This window comes from Triticum aestivum, chromosome 1B (genome assembly GCF_018294505.1).
Source record: "Triticum aestivum cultivar Chinese Spring chromosome 1B, IWGSC CS RefSeq v2.1, whole genome shotgun sequence".
Taxonomy (NCBI): Eukaryota; Viridiplantae; Streptophyta; class Magnoliopsida; order Poales; family Poaceae; genus Triticum; species Triticum aestivum.
Genome location: NC_057795.1, coordinates 639,066,103 through 639,081,068, shown reverse-complemented (window position 1 = coordinate 639,081,068; position 14,966 = coordinate 639,066,103). Strand labels below are relative to the sequence as shown.

The window sequence follows — 14,966 nt, the reverse complement described above, 5'->3', positions numbered from 1 at the left end:
CGTCCTTTTCTTCAATCACGTTGGATGAAGACGACGACATCGGCATCTGGCGGACTTGGGGATGATCCCGGCTGAAGTGCCACAAAGACTCGGTTTCGTCACCTCCGACGGGCCGTTTAATCAGTTCATAAAGCAACGTGGTCTACAATGAAGCGAGGGCACCCTGTTATATCGAGGAGATGTAGAGTGGCGAGGCACTATTGCCCAGTTCTTTCAACTGCAGATTCTGCACAGGTGGATTATGAGAAACTGCCCTGGGAATTTTGGTTGTGTGCAGAATCCCTGAGAATTTGCTGCCCAGTTGCAGCATGTAAGATTTTTGTATATTGAAATGTCTATATACTACCCCTGGACTGAAATTGTGTGACGAGCAGGCAGCCGTACTTGTCATCGTCAAACATGTCAAAATGCTCATCACGTGACTTGCTATCAGTCAAATCATCGAAATAAATTTCATAAATGTAAAATTTGTCACTCGCCTTGCATCTATGTATTCTTTGTCACTGTTGTATCATTGAAGTCGCAGAAATTTTTCCCGCAAAAAAAAAAAAAAGAAGTCACAGAAATTTTCACTGCATCCTACTCATACATGAAATCCATTACACAGTTCACACCTTAGTTTTACATTACAATATCACCGCAGTACAGAGAGCGATGATAGTTGCCAGATACAAACAAATATCTAGGAGAAAAACCTTGTTTCAAAAAACATATATAGGAGAAAAGAACAGCGAGCAAGGATATCTATTCGTAATGGCGTTATGCTACAGATTAAAACCAACCTGAACCTACTGCCTGACCAAAAATTATTTAATAAAAATAAATCAATCGGCAGTTAAGCCACACTGTGTGCACAACTAGTGATTTGGAGACAGTACGTACAAGCAGCTGGTCACATATACTCCACCTAGCCATGGTACTCCAACTAGTGATTTGGTTTCTCGCAACCAAAAAAAAAAAATCCACCTAGCCATGGTTGCACAGGCCACCAACAACCTTGGTTGGGTATAACTGCTTATCTACTGTATGATGAACAGAACTACCATGACTAGAAATACATTCAGGATCCGATCTTCTGACAACCAAATTACCCCAGGGAAACAATCAATTGCAGGTCCCCCATTTGTACATCAACTACTACACAGAACAGAAGAAGCAAAAAAATATAACAGAAAAGAAAAGGTGGAACGGAGGAGAGGAGACTTACCTCGATCTGGCTGAGCAGAGGGCGTCGGCGAGCACTTGTGGCAGAGCAGAGGGCTCGGGACGGTGCCGCCGCCCTGACCTGCCCGGCCGAGTCCGAGAGCACAAGGACGACTTGGTAATATAGTATTAGATTAATATTCGGGTACAACAAAACAAGTCTCTTGACACACTTTTATGGCAAGCAATTTCTGTTTGTCTCTACTCTTACAACTGAATGCGGCGTAGGGACATCATTTGAGACTTACATCAAGTGACTCATTCTGTGAAAATTCGATTATCCGACCTTCCATTTTAAGGAAAATCTCAAATAAAATTAACAAAATGCCTATGCAGTTTACCCTCCACGAGCAGCGTATGAACGTGGAGACCTTGCGCAGCCACCGGCATTGCGAGTGAAGACCTCTATCAACGAGCTTGTGCTCCCCCCGGTGATGGAGGTCATCATCCACGCGAGATTGCTGGTGGTGCAGCACTGGAGATCCCATCCGGCAGCCTGCTAGCTCGTCGGCTCCACGGCACACGTGGTCCGCTGCCAGGTGCATCCATAGGGACAGGGCTGACGCTGTCTCTCCCACCACACCAGCGCATAGATGATTTGTTTTTCTTTCTGCTATCACACCAGGGGAGCAGAAAACTTAGATGCCCCTGGTTATTTCTGATACTAGTACATTGACATACCTTGGAAGAATTACTAAACTAGTGACGAGTAAGTGCTGCGAGCTGACGTTCTTGTCGAGTGCTAACGGGGTAATTACTAGCTATGCCGTCCAGTACATGAAAAGTTGATTAAGAACTGCCCAAAGTGCCCTTGACGCCTAAATATACTACACGAATTCATGTGCAGTATTGTCGTATCTGGGCCATTTAATCACAAAAATAAAAGGCTCGGAATGATTTGATGTACTATAAAAGGACTCTTAAGCTTTTAAGCTTTTACCTGAAGAATAGTCTGTTTTAGCCTCACGTTGGTATATTCTTCAGATCTGCATTGGCTCTATCCACCTGTATTTATCGTTTTATCAGACATTAAGCATTGTTGAGACAACTGTCAGAAGAAATATAAAAAATGACGGTGGCCAGAGAACTGACCTTGTCATCCATTTCATCCATCAAGGGAACTTGCCTGAACAAGAACATGCCTATCCAATTCCTGATGATCACAACAATTTAGTACAGCACACATAATCATCGCATAACTAGAAAGAAAGTACAAGACGCAACCTCGTTCATATCCGATGCCATGTTTTCCAGAGTTGCCAGCCCTTCACCAATAACATCCAAACCTTCATCCTGCAGAATATCATTGCCAAAAATAGGTCTGGTTAGACGGAAGTTCTCACATCCAGTGGAGGCGCAAAATGAAACAGAAGATTACATTGGTGAATCAAAATTTTACATATGCTTCATTCTACGCATCTTATATTCCTGATGAAACTTATTTGATTCTTCAGTCCCCTTCAAGTACTCATCATCAAAGTTTCCCGCTGTATGTGTCATGTTGTAAGAGAAAACTAAAAGGTTCAGTTCGTGACCCTCAAGAGGATAAGAGAAATTTTAAGAAGGGCATTTAACAGGCTCATGCCAGAGATGATGAGGAAACAGACGCAATGTACATTGCTCAACCAACTTTATGCATGGTGGCATGCATGTTCGATTCAAATATTTATAATGCTAACCTACTTCGTCCATCTAACGCTAATATGTAAAGCAGAGTCGAGTGCTGAAACAATGAAGGAAGATGTGCACATGGAAATGGAAACTAACAAAATTTGGCACAAAACAATGTTAACTTTGAGATAAATAACCACTCACAGCGTGCACAGCGTGTGAACGCCCTTGACAACACCGTTGGTCAGGTCAAGTCGAGATAATCCTATATAATTTAATTGACGATCCACATTAACATATTTCTCTCGACATACAAATGTGTCACATTAACATGTAACCATGTATAGAAAAAAGGCACAATATGCAACCGTGTATGGGAAAGACTTTCCATTCTATTATGCTATTTATATTCAATAGTATTTTTACAACTCTACAATAATAATCAAAAACAATAAACATATACTCCTCCGTTCACAAATATAAGATGTTCTAACTTTTTTGTTAATTGGATGTATATAGACACATTTAGTGTGTTTGTTCACTCATTTCAGTCCGTATGTAGTCCATATTGAAATATCCAAAACATCTTATATTTGTGAGCGGAGGGAGTACATTTTATTTTCAGTTCTCATATTACTAATCAATATTAATACTCCATTGCACTCAGCATCGCGTGAGGTATCATCTGGTGTGAATAGGTCTCGGTACTTATTTCTAAATGTACTTATCACAGTCCGGCCCTATCCGATTAAACAATCGATGACACTTGCTTAATTATTTAGGTAGACATACAGCTCACCTTCAGGAAGGTTTAAACTAATTGAGGGATCGATCGGCCATTACAGTGGCTCGCGAGTCATGACAAACAGAGACAATCCTTGCATAATTGAGTAGATAAGTGGCAAATTGAGTAGATATTATTTCAAAAACAACATTGAATAGATATGCAACGCTGCTTTAATATTACCAACTGCTAGTATTTTAAAGACCAATGGGGGGCTGGTATTTTATTCAGTCAAATAAAAGATCCCAACATATTCATAAGTACTCGATGAAACCCACCTTATAAAACTTAATGGTACAATTATACAGGGAGACACCGATCCAAACCCATACCTATCTCTATTTACTATTCATTGGGCTCATCCTGAAAAGGATTTCCTTTGAGACTGATGGGACTTGCAACGGTGAACTAGCTGCTCCGTCAAACCATCTTTCCCAGTTGTACAAGCGCCCTCGTCCCTGCAAATATTGGTTGTGCAGGCTGCCCACAGCCGGCGCATACATGATTACAGCGGAATCCCCACAACAACATGCCGGTCCACGCTTCCTAATCGCCATTAATTACAGTTACTCCTATACAGCCTGGTCACCAGTTACCTTGATTTTTTTGTGGATTTCAAATGGGCTATGTATATTCAGTGTTGCAATAATCAATGACCCACCAGTTTTAAGTTTTCCTTGGCGGTTTAATTTGGTAAAACAGACTAAAGTACATTTTATAATGAAAAGGTATCTACTAATCTCCACCACTGATTTGCATCGATATTTGTAAATATTTTTTTATGGGGCGTACTGAAGCACATCCCAGTTAACAAATTGGAAGGGCAAGTTCCAAAAATAAGAAATTTGATGAGCATGTGTGGACAGCTAACCTCCAAATTAACAAATTGGAAGAGCAGGTTTCAAAAATAAGAAAATTGATTGGCATCGTGTGGACACCTAGCCTCCCAACTCAAGTAAACAGTCCCAGACAAAGCCAAATTAACAAATTGCCGGGCATCACGACATGTTACCAGCTCTCTTCGGAAGTCTTCCTTCTTTTTTTTTACAAGGGATGATGGGTTGCTGGTGGGACCTTCACCTTCGAGTGGATGCCGTTCGTTGTAAATCCAACGGAGCAAGACACAAGTTTTCAGATTTTTCGCCGAAATCAATTTTTCATTGGAGACGCTGCCTTCAAAAATAAGAAAATTGATGAGCATCGCACGGACAGCTAGCCTCGCAACATCATGACAAAAAGTCCAACTCAAAGCCAAATTAACAAATTGTCCAGCATCATGACATGTTACCTGCTCTCTTCGGAAGTCTTCCCTCTTTGTTTACAAGGGATGATGCCATGATGGATTGGACCTTGGGTACCTGTTGAGGTGCTGTCCATCAAGTCAAGATAATTATATGTCCTTGACGCAAGAGAAGGCGCACAGAGATTTGAACGCCCTCGACTGCACCGAAAACACAAAACCCCTTTGTTCGCCATTCATTTCATTGAGATTGGTGCAATTCCTTTACAGCAAAGCCCCTTTCTTCTGTACAGTTCTCGTCTTGAAGCCCCTGCCAGTTTGCTAAAGTCTGCCTCAAATTCAGTGGATTCTCAAGTATGTACACATGCTTCCAATCCATACACAAACGTCCTTTACGAAGAGCAAAGAAATCTTTTTGGTTCGTTTCCCATGTACTACGAAGCAAATTTCTTTCCTAATTCAGATCCATGCACAAGTTCATTTTCTTATGAGACACCTTCATTTTGTATACGAATTGAACCATGTGCAACATTGAGAAAAGCTGTATCCTCCTTTCCCACTGTATCAGATCACATAATTGTCTTCAAAATTTAGCACTTCATCCAAGTCAGAAAATTAGCAACATGAACTTTGGGTCATATATTCCAACTAGCAACACAAACATTGTACCAGATCACAGAATTTTTGGTTCAAGAACTACACTCCATGGATATGTTTGACCATATGGGTCCATGAATCAAACTGAACTAACATTTTGTATGTCTTTCTGATCAAGAAATGGTCAACATCCTAAATCATAAACATGAATAAATTTCCAAAAAAATAAAGAATCAAAATCATGAATGACGAACAAAGTTCAGATTCTAGCTTCCTACAAACTCTTCCTTGACCTTGATCTTCTTCTCTAAGCATCTACTTTGCCATCAATTTCATCTTGCCAGGTTGTATGTGCAAACAATTTAAATCAGCCATTGGATCCAAGATGTGTGGACAGGATAGTAAGGGGACGTCAAATTAGGTGTGGAAACCATTTTCTGCACTGCACCTTTCGTCAAGTCAAGATAATTAAATTAGTGCATGGCGCAAGAGAACATGTGCAGAAGAATGGGTGCATCGTCGCCTCCACCCAGCTCAGTTAGCCTGCTCCCCCGGCCAGACCAATTCAACTAGAAACCACCAATCACGCACCCTGGCCGGCGGAAGGAGAGGAAGCCATGGCTGAGCTCGCGGCGGGCGCCGTGAGCTCACTGTTGGTTGTCATCCGGAGCGAGGCGCTGCTACTGCGTGGCGTCCGGCACGATGTGCAGTTTATCAAGGAAGAGATGGAGAGCATGAAGAGCTTCCTGACGCACCTGGCGAGGTGGGCACCCCCCGGTGGGGAGCATGACGAGCAAGTGCGCACCTGGATGAACCAGGTGCGGCTGCTCGCCCAGGACTGCAACAACTGCATCGACCTCTACCTCTACCGGGGGAACCCCGATATCCACCGTGCCAGAGGAGGACTCCGAGGCTACCTCTGGTGGGCAAGCTGGTTACTGCACAAGTTGGCCGCTAAGCACCGCGCAGCTGAGCAGCTGCGGCGGCTCAAGGAGCGGGCACGCGACGTCGGCGAGCGGAGGTTGAGGTATGGCGTGGAGGTCCCGGCCAAGTCAGGGGAGGGGCAATCGCCTCCGGCACCTGGGCTAGCAGGGGCGGCACCTTCAGCACGGACTGCTGTGCGAGGTGGTCATGCTGCTGGGGACGATGACGGTGAAGAAGAGGGTGACGATCAACTCATGGGGGCAATGACAACCGGCGGTCATTCTGGTGGTCGAAGAGCCTTCATTGAGCCTCGCACTTTGGACGACTATGTCAAGGCAAAGCTACGTGATTGGGTAGATGAAACTCCTACAGAAGCCGGCGAGACTTTGTCGGTGGTCCTTGTGGCACCGAACACTTATCAGGACCTTCTGGCTCTCATACAAGAATATTTGGTTTTTTCGACGGATTCAGACCTCGACTCTCATCCCTCGGTTTTGCCAGTGGAGAACGGCTACAATCGCTTTGTCTTGGTTGACATCCCGGCCGTGCACCCAAAGTTTACGCCGCTACGACCCAAGGAAGTTCTCTTCTACATTCTGCGCGAGCTCAGGCAAAGCACAAAAGGCAGAGTGGGGAAGAAGTATCTTGACCCCTTGGAAGTTCATGTAAGAAGATTCCAAATTTACAATCAAATTCACAGTGAAAAGAAGAGGGCTCTTGCTCTTCTCAAAATCAAGGAGAAGATCAAAAAGATGAAGATTTATGAAAAGCTTGACAAAATCAAAAGTGATATTCAAGGTCGACTACAGAGGGGCGACAAACTACCACAGCTGCAGGGTGAGTTTCACCAGCTGCACCTAGACGTACTCCTTCAGCTGCTGCTCCAGGCAGCTGTTGCTGCGTCTCAACAAGACCAAGGGAAGAACAATGACATGCAAATGTTACCAGAATGGGACAACATCAACAATAACATCATCGTCAAGAAGCTTAAGGAGCATATGGAGGAGGGGGGCGGAGGAGGAGGAGGGGAAATAGGAAGTCAGCAGACGACATGGATTCACCTCGATGAGGCACAATATGCACACATCCTGTGGAAGCTGTTCTCCAAGGGCTGCTCCAGCAGCAAGCCCCTGCAGGCTCAGGACAGATGGTCGGACAAGCAAGCTACAAAGACCACAACGGCGGACAAGCAAGCTACAAAGACAACCACTGCTGAATTGGGTGAGGATCAAATCAAACCAATGATCCACAATGCAAAGGAAGGCACCTTACAGGAGCTGCAGAAAGGTGAGTATGACAAGAGTGAAGGGACAGCTGAATCTGGTAGTGTTCCGGATCAAAACCCAGAAACTGTTTCTGAAAAATTCGGTCAGATGATGGAGAAATTAAAGCAGGAGTTCAAAGAGCAGCTCAAGATCAAAGGTCTCGTGGACGAGATTAAGCGTAATTTGGAATATATTTCGGACTGGAATTGTTATGAATGTCCCCTGTTTATCCTCAGAGTTGATGAGCTGATGGATATTGCCACATGGGAGGGTACCAGAAATGCTTTGAGCCTGCTAAACTGCAGTGCCGATTTAATGATGGTCACCAACACAAATGACGTCCACCTGGCTAGAGAATATTGCTATCCACAGCGGGAACCTATAGCTATAGACTATTCTCTTGCTGGCCTCTACCATGATACAGTGCTCCAGCTTACTAGCCAGCAGAAGAATAAAGACAACTACAACCCCCAAATTTTTCATGATATCCTGTCCGAGTGTGAGCCACATGAATTCTGCATGAAGATCTTCACTCATGCTTTGTATGCTAACCCCAACAGGAGCAATGAGGAGTTACTCAAGCTGCACAGCACCTTGCAGGCTTTGCCAAAATCATTCAACAGCATCACTAAGGTGATGTTCAAGTTCTCTTACAACGATCTGCCTAAAGAATACAAGTCATGCCTACTGTACCTAGCTATCTTCTCTATGGGACACAAGATCAGGCGGTCAACCTTGATTGGACGGTGGATTGCAGAAGGGCTGACATCCAATGAAGATTGGCTCAGTTCTGTGCGTCAGGCCAACCGATGTTTTGACACACTCATTGACCGGTGCCTCATTGATCCTGCTGATATTGGTGCTGCAGGAAATGTCAAGAGCTGTGTTGTAGGTGATCTTTTTCATGGATTCATTACCACCATCGCCAGAAAACAACACATCGTGGAGACACGGCTGTCACATCACTTGGCTCGCCACTTCTCCATTTTCAACGATCTCCAGCTCCGTGGCTCTGATAGAATTGATAAATTCTTCCAGGGGCTCTCTGAATCATCTCGAGTATCCCTGCTCAAGGTGCTCGATCTAGAAGGTTGTCAGTGCTTTGGGAAGAACCGGCAGTACCTCAAGGACATCTGCAGCAAGATGTTACTTCTCAAGTATCTAAGCCTCAGGAGAACAGATATTACCGAGCTACCTAGTGAAATCAACAACCTCCGTGAGCTAGAGGTATTGGATATCCGAGAAACCGATGTGCCTCCACATGCAACAGCAAATATCCTGCTATTGAAGCTGAAGCGTCTGCTTGCTGGTCACATTGATCTGAATGCAAGCAAGTTTGGCTCTAGTGGCCGGGTTCCTCGTAGGATCGGCAAAATGGTAAACATGGAGGTCCTATCTAATGTCCAGGCCAAGCATAGTCATGATTTAAAAGATATTGGAAAGCTATGGCAGCTGAGGAAGCTAGGTGTGGTTATTGATGATAAGGATAGCCACCTCAGGAATTTGCTTCAGACAATCAGTGACCTCCATGAGTCCCTCCGTTCTCTGACAATCACTGCTAGTGTTCCGGTAGCCACACAATGCGAGGGTACTCCTTCCAGTGCAGAGTTACCAGATGGCATTGGCTCTCTCTTAGAAAACCAACCCAAGATGCTTGAGAGTCTAAGCATCAGGGGAATCAGTCTAAATCCATTGTTCATAAAAGGTGACAACAATAAACTTGCCAAGGTAACTCTTAGGAGCACCCTGCTGAGCCAAGATGATCTGAAAGTCCTTGCTGAGCTGCCAAAGTTACGGTGTGTCAGGCTCCAGCATGTTACATGCATCGAGCCCGTGCTCAACTTCAAGAGAGGTCAATTTAGATGCCTCAAGTACCTTCTTGTTGAGGACTCGGACTTGACTATCACTTTTGAGCATGGAGCAGCATGTGAGCTCGACAAGATGGTTTTGTCTTTCAGCAAAGGTTCTATTTCTGGAGTTGACAGGCTTCCAAACTTGAAAGAGCTTGAGTTGAATAACAGCTTCTGCGGCAGGCTGCTATCATCATTTGGCAATGTCTCACAAATAGCCAAGCTGACTCTTCGTGGTACATTGCTAGAGCAAGACGCTCTACAAATACTCGCCAAGAAACCAAATCTACGATGTCTTGTGCTCTTGAACGAGTCTTTTGGTGGAATACAGAACGAGATTACATTAAAAGATGAGTTCTTATGGCTCAACCATCTTGTTGTTGACTGCTCGGCCATCACCAGGATCGTCTTCACCAGCGGATCTGCTCCTAGGCTTGAGAAGATTGTCTGGTCATCTTTCACATCTCTCTCCGGTATCCACAAACTTCCCAGTTTGAAGGAGCTTGAATTCAACGGTGGTCAAGTCCCCGATGAGGTGAGAGAGGGCATTGAAAAGCATAAAAACAAGCTTAGCCTTAAACTTTTGGACGAAAAACTTTAAGACTGAGCAAAAGGAGATGAACAAGAGGACGACGACGATGCTGCAAGAGTCTCTTTCTGCTGGAAAGAAACAGGTTCGACGCTGGAAGGGCCTCTTCTCCTTCGATCCCATAGTGTGGTTTGCGTGTGCTAGTGTGGATTGCAATCTGTTCTGCTTGTATGTTAATTTCTTTCTGCTGTACAACTAAGTATGTGTGTTTACTTTCTTCACATGGGTGCCTTGTGACTCTGACTGGGCATAAATGGTTGTATCTATGCTTGCATTTGAATTTGTATGGCTTTCCTCTGTATCGAACATCATATGTATTCATGTAATAAGTGCAATATTTGTGCACACATTTGACTTCTTATTAATGTAAAGTGTGATTTCAATATGTTTTGATTGGGCTCTGCAACTCAAAGATGAATTGGTGTGTGTTCATGAATCATGATATAGTTACCTGTAATGTATGTAGGCATCCGTTGCTTCAGACCAGCTGAGTAGCTGTTGCACTAATCCCTGTCTGGGTACTTGAAGCAGAGCTTTATGCAGATTAAGCATGTGCGATCCACAATCTATCTGCATCTTCTGATTGCCAGGCAACAAGCATTATTCAGACACCTGCATTGTTTGATAGTATAGTTCAGAAGGGTATTGAATTATTGATTAAGTTGGTGATTTGGCCACCTGCATGGGTGCCTTAATCGATGATGCTGAGCCCATTTATTCAGACATAGGAATAACGCGTACAGAAGGACAGTTTCAACCCAGGCATTTATCTAGCGAAGCATTGGATATATAAATGGTTAACGGAGGTAGAAGAACAAGCATGAATCATCTTCAACCAGTGAACTGCCGATGCAGAGAGAGAGAGAGAGAGAGAGAGAGAGCCCATTTATTCAGACATAGGAATAACGCGTGCAGAAGGACAGTTTCAACCTGAGCATTTATCTAGCGAAGCATTGGATATATAAATGGTTACCAGAGGTAGAAGAACAAGCATGAATCATTTTCAACCAGTGAACTGACGATGCAGAGAGAGAGCATGAGAGGCAGTAGAGTGAAATGATGGTATTGCACCTCAATGGCTGCCTTCGGCGCGATGACTTCGAAGAGCTGGAGCCTGGAGGCTTGGGTTGTTTGGGATCACAACCTTCTCCGCCGTACTGTTTACCATCGACTCAATGAGAACCAAGCCGTCACAGCCCTGCAAGGCTGCAATGCAAGGTGTTTAAGGTGCTATCAGTTCCTCTGCTTCTAGGATAGGATGTGTGCATCTAAATTTCGGTCACCCATTTCTCATTCCTTAAGGCGGAACTAATAAACAGTACAAGCGCCGTACCTATTCTACTCATCTATCTAGTGCAATTCAGAAAGAAAGAAAATTTGTGTAACGATCTACAGCGGTGGAAAAGAGCACTAGCACCTACCAACCAATCCATTTTGAAATGTGCAAACACCTGCAGCAATCACGGCTGTACACTTCCTCATGTAGGAAATCAAATCGAGGCACGAGACCTGCAGAAACAGAAGCGCACATATTAGGCATATATCCGATGGAAAAAATTAGCAGGAAAAATGTAATCTCTGCTGCTCTTATTCCTCTTGAGACCAGCGTATCGGAAGGAGTTGGGGGAGGTACAATACGTGCCCCATCTTCTCCTACCTTGGAAAATCCGTGACAGATAACGAGCAGCAAAGCACGACACCGACTTCCTCTCCGTTGGTGCCGCGCGATCTTCTCGATTTCGATTGGGACCGCCAAGGAGGGGCAGGTGCCAGCAATGGAATTATGGCAAAGGGAACCAGAGGCTGCGGCGACGGCTCAGCCGCGTCTGACAGCAGCCGCCGACCGTGTCCAGAAGATCGAGGAGGAGAGGGAGAAGGGTGTGTGGTCTGTGGTGTGACGGTGGCGGCGTGGATCCGGATGAGACGAGGAAGTCCATTTTCCTCCATTGACACGGCAGCTCCCACTGGGCGTATAAGATCCTAAAACCCTTTCTTTCCAATGCAATTAGGTTCTAATCTTATGCTTAAATCATCATCTTCAACAACTCCACTTTCCACCAAAGCTGCCCATACTGGAAGAATTGGTCATAGAAAACATTTGATCATTAAAACTTAAGTCTGCTAGAGAAACACAGTGGTCGATGAAAAGGTGGAATATGAGAGAGAAACTTAAGCGCTCATTTAACGGGATCATCGAATTTATCACCTTCTGCCCGTAGCAACACACGGACACAGGCATTGTTCTAGTCATAGTATAATGCAACTATGATACGTATTTTTGTTGGAAGAAACGCATGACTAGCCTTTGGATTTGTATCCATGCCGGTCGAGCCAACACGCGGAGGGCTAATTGTGACCTGTGAGTTCTTTGTGCCAATCAAAGAAAGGCCCCAGGGAAATTGCTGGGAGGAGCCGCCGCCGGCGAGGACCGCGGGGAATCGCTGGGAGGAGCAATTTACATGGCCAGGTTTAGAACAAAAGAATGATGTTTGTACTTTTACTAAGCAATTTACTCGAAATATACATACAATCAGACATCAATCAGGTCAACACACATATAATCATCACTTCTTCAACCAGCATAATAATCTAAGACCACCATGATATTACACAGATGAGACAAAAGGAATTACTTGAAACCAATCACAGCAGGACATGACAAGTAGAGAATCCAATGCAAGATCACTACCGACCACGACATGAGCACACAGTTGCACCTCACTCACTTCTTAAGCACACTGCGACACAATAAAAACATGGAGCAAAACCATTAGATTTGTGCTATGAATGTGGTAACAATCAAGCAGGCGAGTAAAGAAATATGAGGTAGATTTTCATTCAGCAGCTGGTCCAAACTCAAGCTACTTAACTTGCAAACTGAAGTTTCTTGGCAGAGAAATTACTTGTAAAGGTAGGCAGCGATACCAAGTATGAAACAGAGCAGGATAATGTAGAAGTTGTTAACATTAGACCAGCCGATGTAAATGAAACAGTCATGAACTAAGGTCCTTGTCGCCCAACATAGGTAGTAGCGCAATCTTGACACGAAACGATCTTCTCAGACGTCACCGAAGATCAATAATACCTGCGCGAGCACCAGCGCTGCCCTGCAGGGGAGAGATAGATACAGTTATTGTATATAAGTAAGATTTGGAAACACCAGAAGCAATTCAAACACCCATGTAAGCATCACCCATCCCGACGTTTCATTTGCAGATGCATAAATACTTGTAAGCTATCACGTATGGTACGTGTGTAATCAAGCAGTAATACTAGGAATCATTGTCGCTATATATTTACACCTGCTACATGCAAAAGATGGTTATGTTGCAGAATAAACTCATGGCATCTCCCTAATAATCAGTTGGCAGCATGTGCCCTGATTATATGGCAGAAATGTCATATTGACAAGAAAAAACGTAGGTAAATTTGGTAAGCACATCCCCAAGTCACAAAACGTTATGTACTATAGTATGATCTAAGCAGCCCGTTCCACCCACAGATAAATTCAGACAAGTGATAGAAAGTGTTGAAATTATTGTTTGTCTCTCTCCATCAGTTTGGACTTTTGGATGAGTTGGCTCGAGCATGACTTCAATAGAAAGTACTACAATTATTAGCATCTAGAGCACGACAAGAGGTAACAAACTAAGCATAGAGGAGGAGATGAAGTTAAGACTCACAACGCCAGGAGCCCAAAGAAAAGAAGCAAGGCTGGGAATCCAATCTCTGGCTCTCTCGGAATCATCACGTCGTTGATGATGTAGACAGCCAGGCGGTCGTGGTCGACGACCATCTCGGTGACAGCAGCAACCGACGGCGACGGCAACGGCGAAGAAAGTACCACGATATCTTCATAGACATCGATGGTGAGCATGCTTCTGGAGCCCGGCAAGGGACCCTTATCAAGCGTCGGCACCTCCTCCCCGTTGATCAACCTGAGCGCCTCCTCGGAGCGACGCGACGGCACTCCATGATACAGAAGAAGTGCGACCTGCGCGTCAGCGCTGAGCTTCTTGAATCTCGGAGTGAACCCCGCCACCGCATCGTCTTCCGGGCAGAAAATGGTGAGCCCCGCATTGCGGGCCCTCTTCTCACCGAACACGTCGAACACGTCGGGGGTCTCAACCTCCTTCTCTAAAAAGGAACGGAACACCTCGCCCACGCTGGCCGTGGTGGCAACGAGGCCGGCGAAGGCACCGCACCCCTTGTCGGACAAGATCTGCTCGATCGTGAAGCCCCCCGACGTGGCCTCGGCACAGGGGGCCAGCAAGAGGATGGCGATGGCTATGGCTCCGGCGAACGGCATGTGGTTAATTCGATCCGCTGCTCGTCCTAGCAGGCAGAAGGAACGACGCAAGACGCTCAGTCCCTGTCCCTGCACGACACAGGAGCAGAGTAAGCAGCCGTAGCACGAGCACACAGAATGGCCACGAAAAGCAGCGGGACGGGCCGGCAAGAACGAGAAGCAGCGGCATGACAGAGCGAAGGCAGCGCACGAGCACGCGGGGCTGGCGGCGGCGAACAGCAGCACCTGCATCATGGCGGGGCGGCGCGTCGAGCTGGTAACCCTAACCCTAGATCGCTGGCCCGGGCAAAATGGGTGAGCGAGAGAGAGAGAGGACTGACCTAGCCGCCGCCGTCGAAGACGACGGGGAATCGCTGGGAGGAGCCGCCGCCGGCGAGGACCGCGGGGAATCGCTGGGAGGAGCCGAGCAGATTAGTGACCCGATGGCGAGGGAGTTTCTCGATTCTTCTCATCGATGCCGATTACAGTGTCATAAGTGCCACCTGCCCACTTGGGCCCTCGATTGGTTACACGGCCTGAGGCCCAACTGCGCTGCTGCACTTTCAGTCCTCTGCAGGCTCAGGTTCAGATATCTCAACTTCAGGTTCCTCAAAA

At 45.5% G+C, this 14,966-nt stretch overlaps 2 protein-coding genes across 9 annotated transcripts; one reads left to right on the top strand and one right to left on the bottom strand.

The window, feature by feature from the left end:
• Positions 1-1,349: 1,349 nt before the first annotated feature.
• LOC123144469 (fasciclin-like arabinogalactan protein 2) lies at positions 1,350-14,899 on the bottom strand. 8 transcript variants are annotated; one of them, XR_006471530.1, is made up of 14 exons: positions 14,693-14,883; positions 13,747-14,441; positions 12,967-13,170; positions 12,697-12,801; positions 11,721-12,135; positions 11,485-11,572; positions 11,135-11,269; positions 10,515-10,675; positions 4,887-5,627; positions 2,582-4,771; positions 2,428-2,496; positions 2,296-2,356; positions 2,144-2,208; positions 1,350-1,813 (listed from the first exon to the last, which is right to left on the bottom strand). XR_006471530.1 is itself a non-coding variant. In XM_044563630.1 (3 exons), the coding sequence occupies exons 2-3, from the start codon at positions 14,370-14,372 to the stop codon at positions 13,122-13,124; spliced, it is 675 nt and encodes a 224-aa protein (XP_044419565.1). In that variant the 5' UTR covers positions 14,373-14,441; positions 14,693-14,868; the 3' UTR covers positions 12,876-13,121. The 8 variants fall into 8 exon arrangements, 1 of the variants encoding a protein (XP_044419565.1); XR_006471528.1 differs by lacking the exon at positions 11,721-12,135 and having other exon boundaries at positions 14,693-14,899; XR_006471532.1 differs by lacking the exon at positions 11,721-12,135 and having other exon boundaries at positions 12,934-13,170.
• On the top strand, positions 5,960-10,441 carry LOC123144454 (uncharacterized). The gene has a single exon (XM_044563607.1). The coding sequence runs from the start codon at positions 6,053-6,055 to the stop codon at positions 10,073-10,075; it is 4,023 nt and encodes a 1,340-aa protein (XP_044419542.1). The 5' UTR covers positions 5,960-6,052; the 3' UTR covers positions 10,076-10,441.
• Positions 14,900-14,966: the final 67 nt, after the last annotated feature.

Coding starts and splice junctions, on each gene's coding strand:
- LOC123144454 (XM_044563607.1), top strand. CDS start 6,053: ATGGCTGAGCTCGCGGCGGGCGCCGTGAGCTCACTGTTGGTTGTCATC.
- LOC123144469 (XM_044563630.1), bottom strand. CDS start 14,372: ATGCCGTTCGCCGGAGCCATAGCCATCGCCATCCTCTTGCTGGCCCCC. Junction 13,171..13,746: donor TTCTTTGGGCTCCTGGCGTT/GTGAGTCTTAAC, acceptor TCTCCCCTGCAG/GGCAGCGCTGGTGCTCGCGC.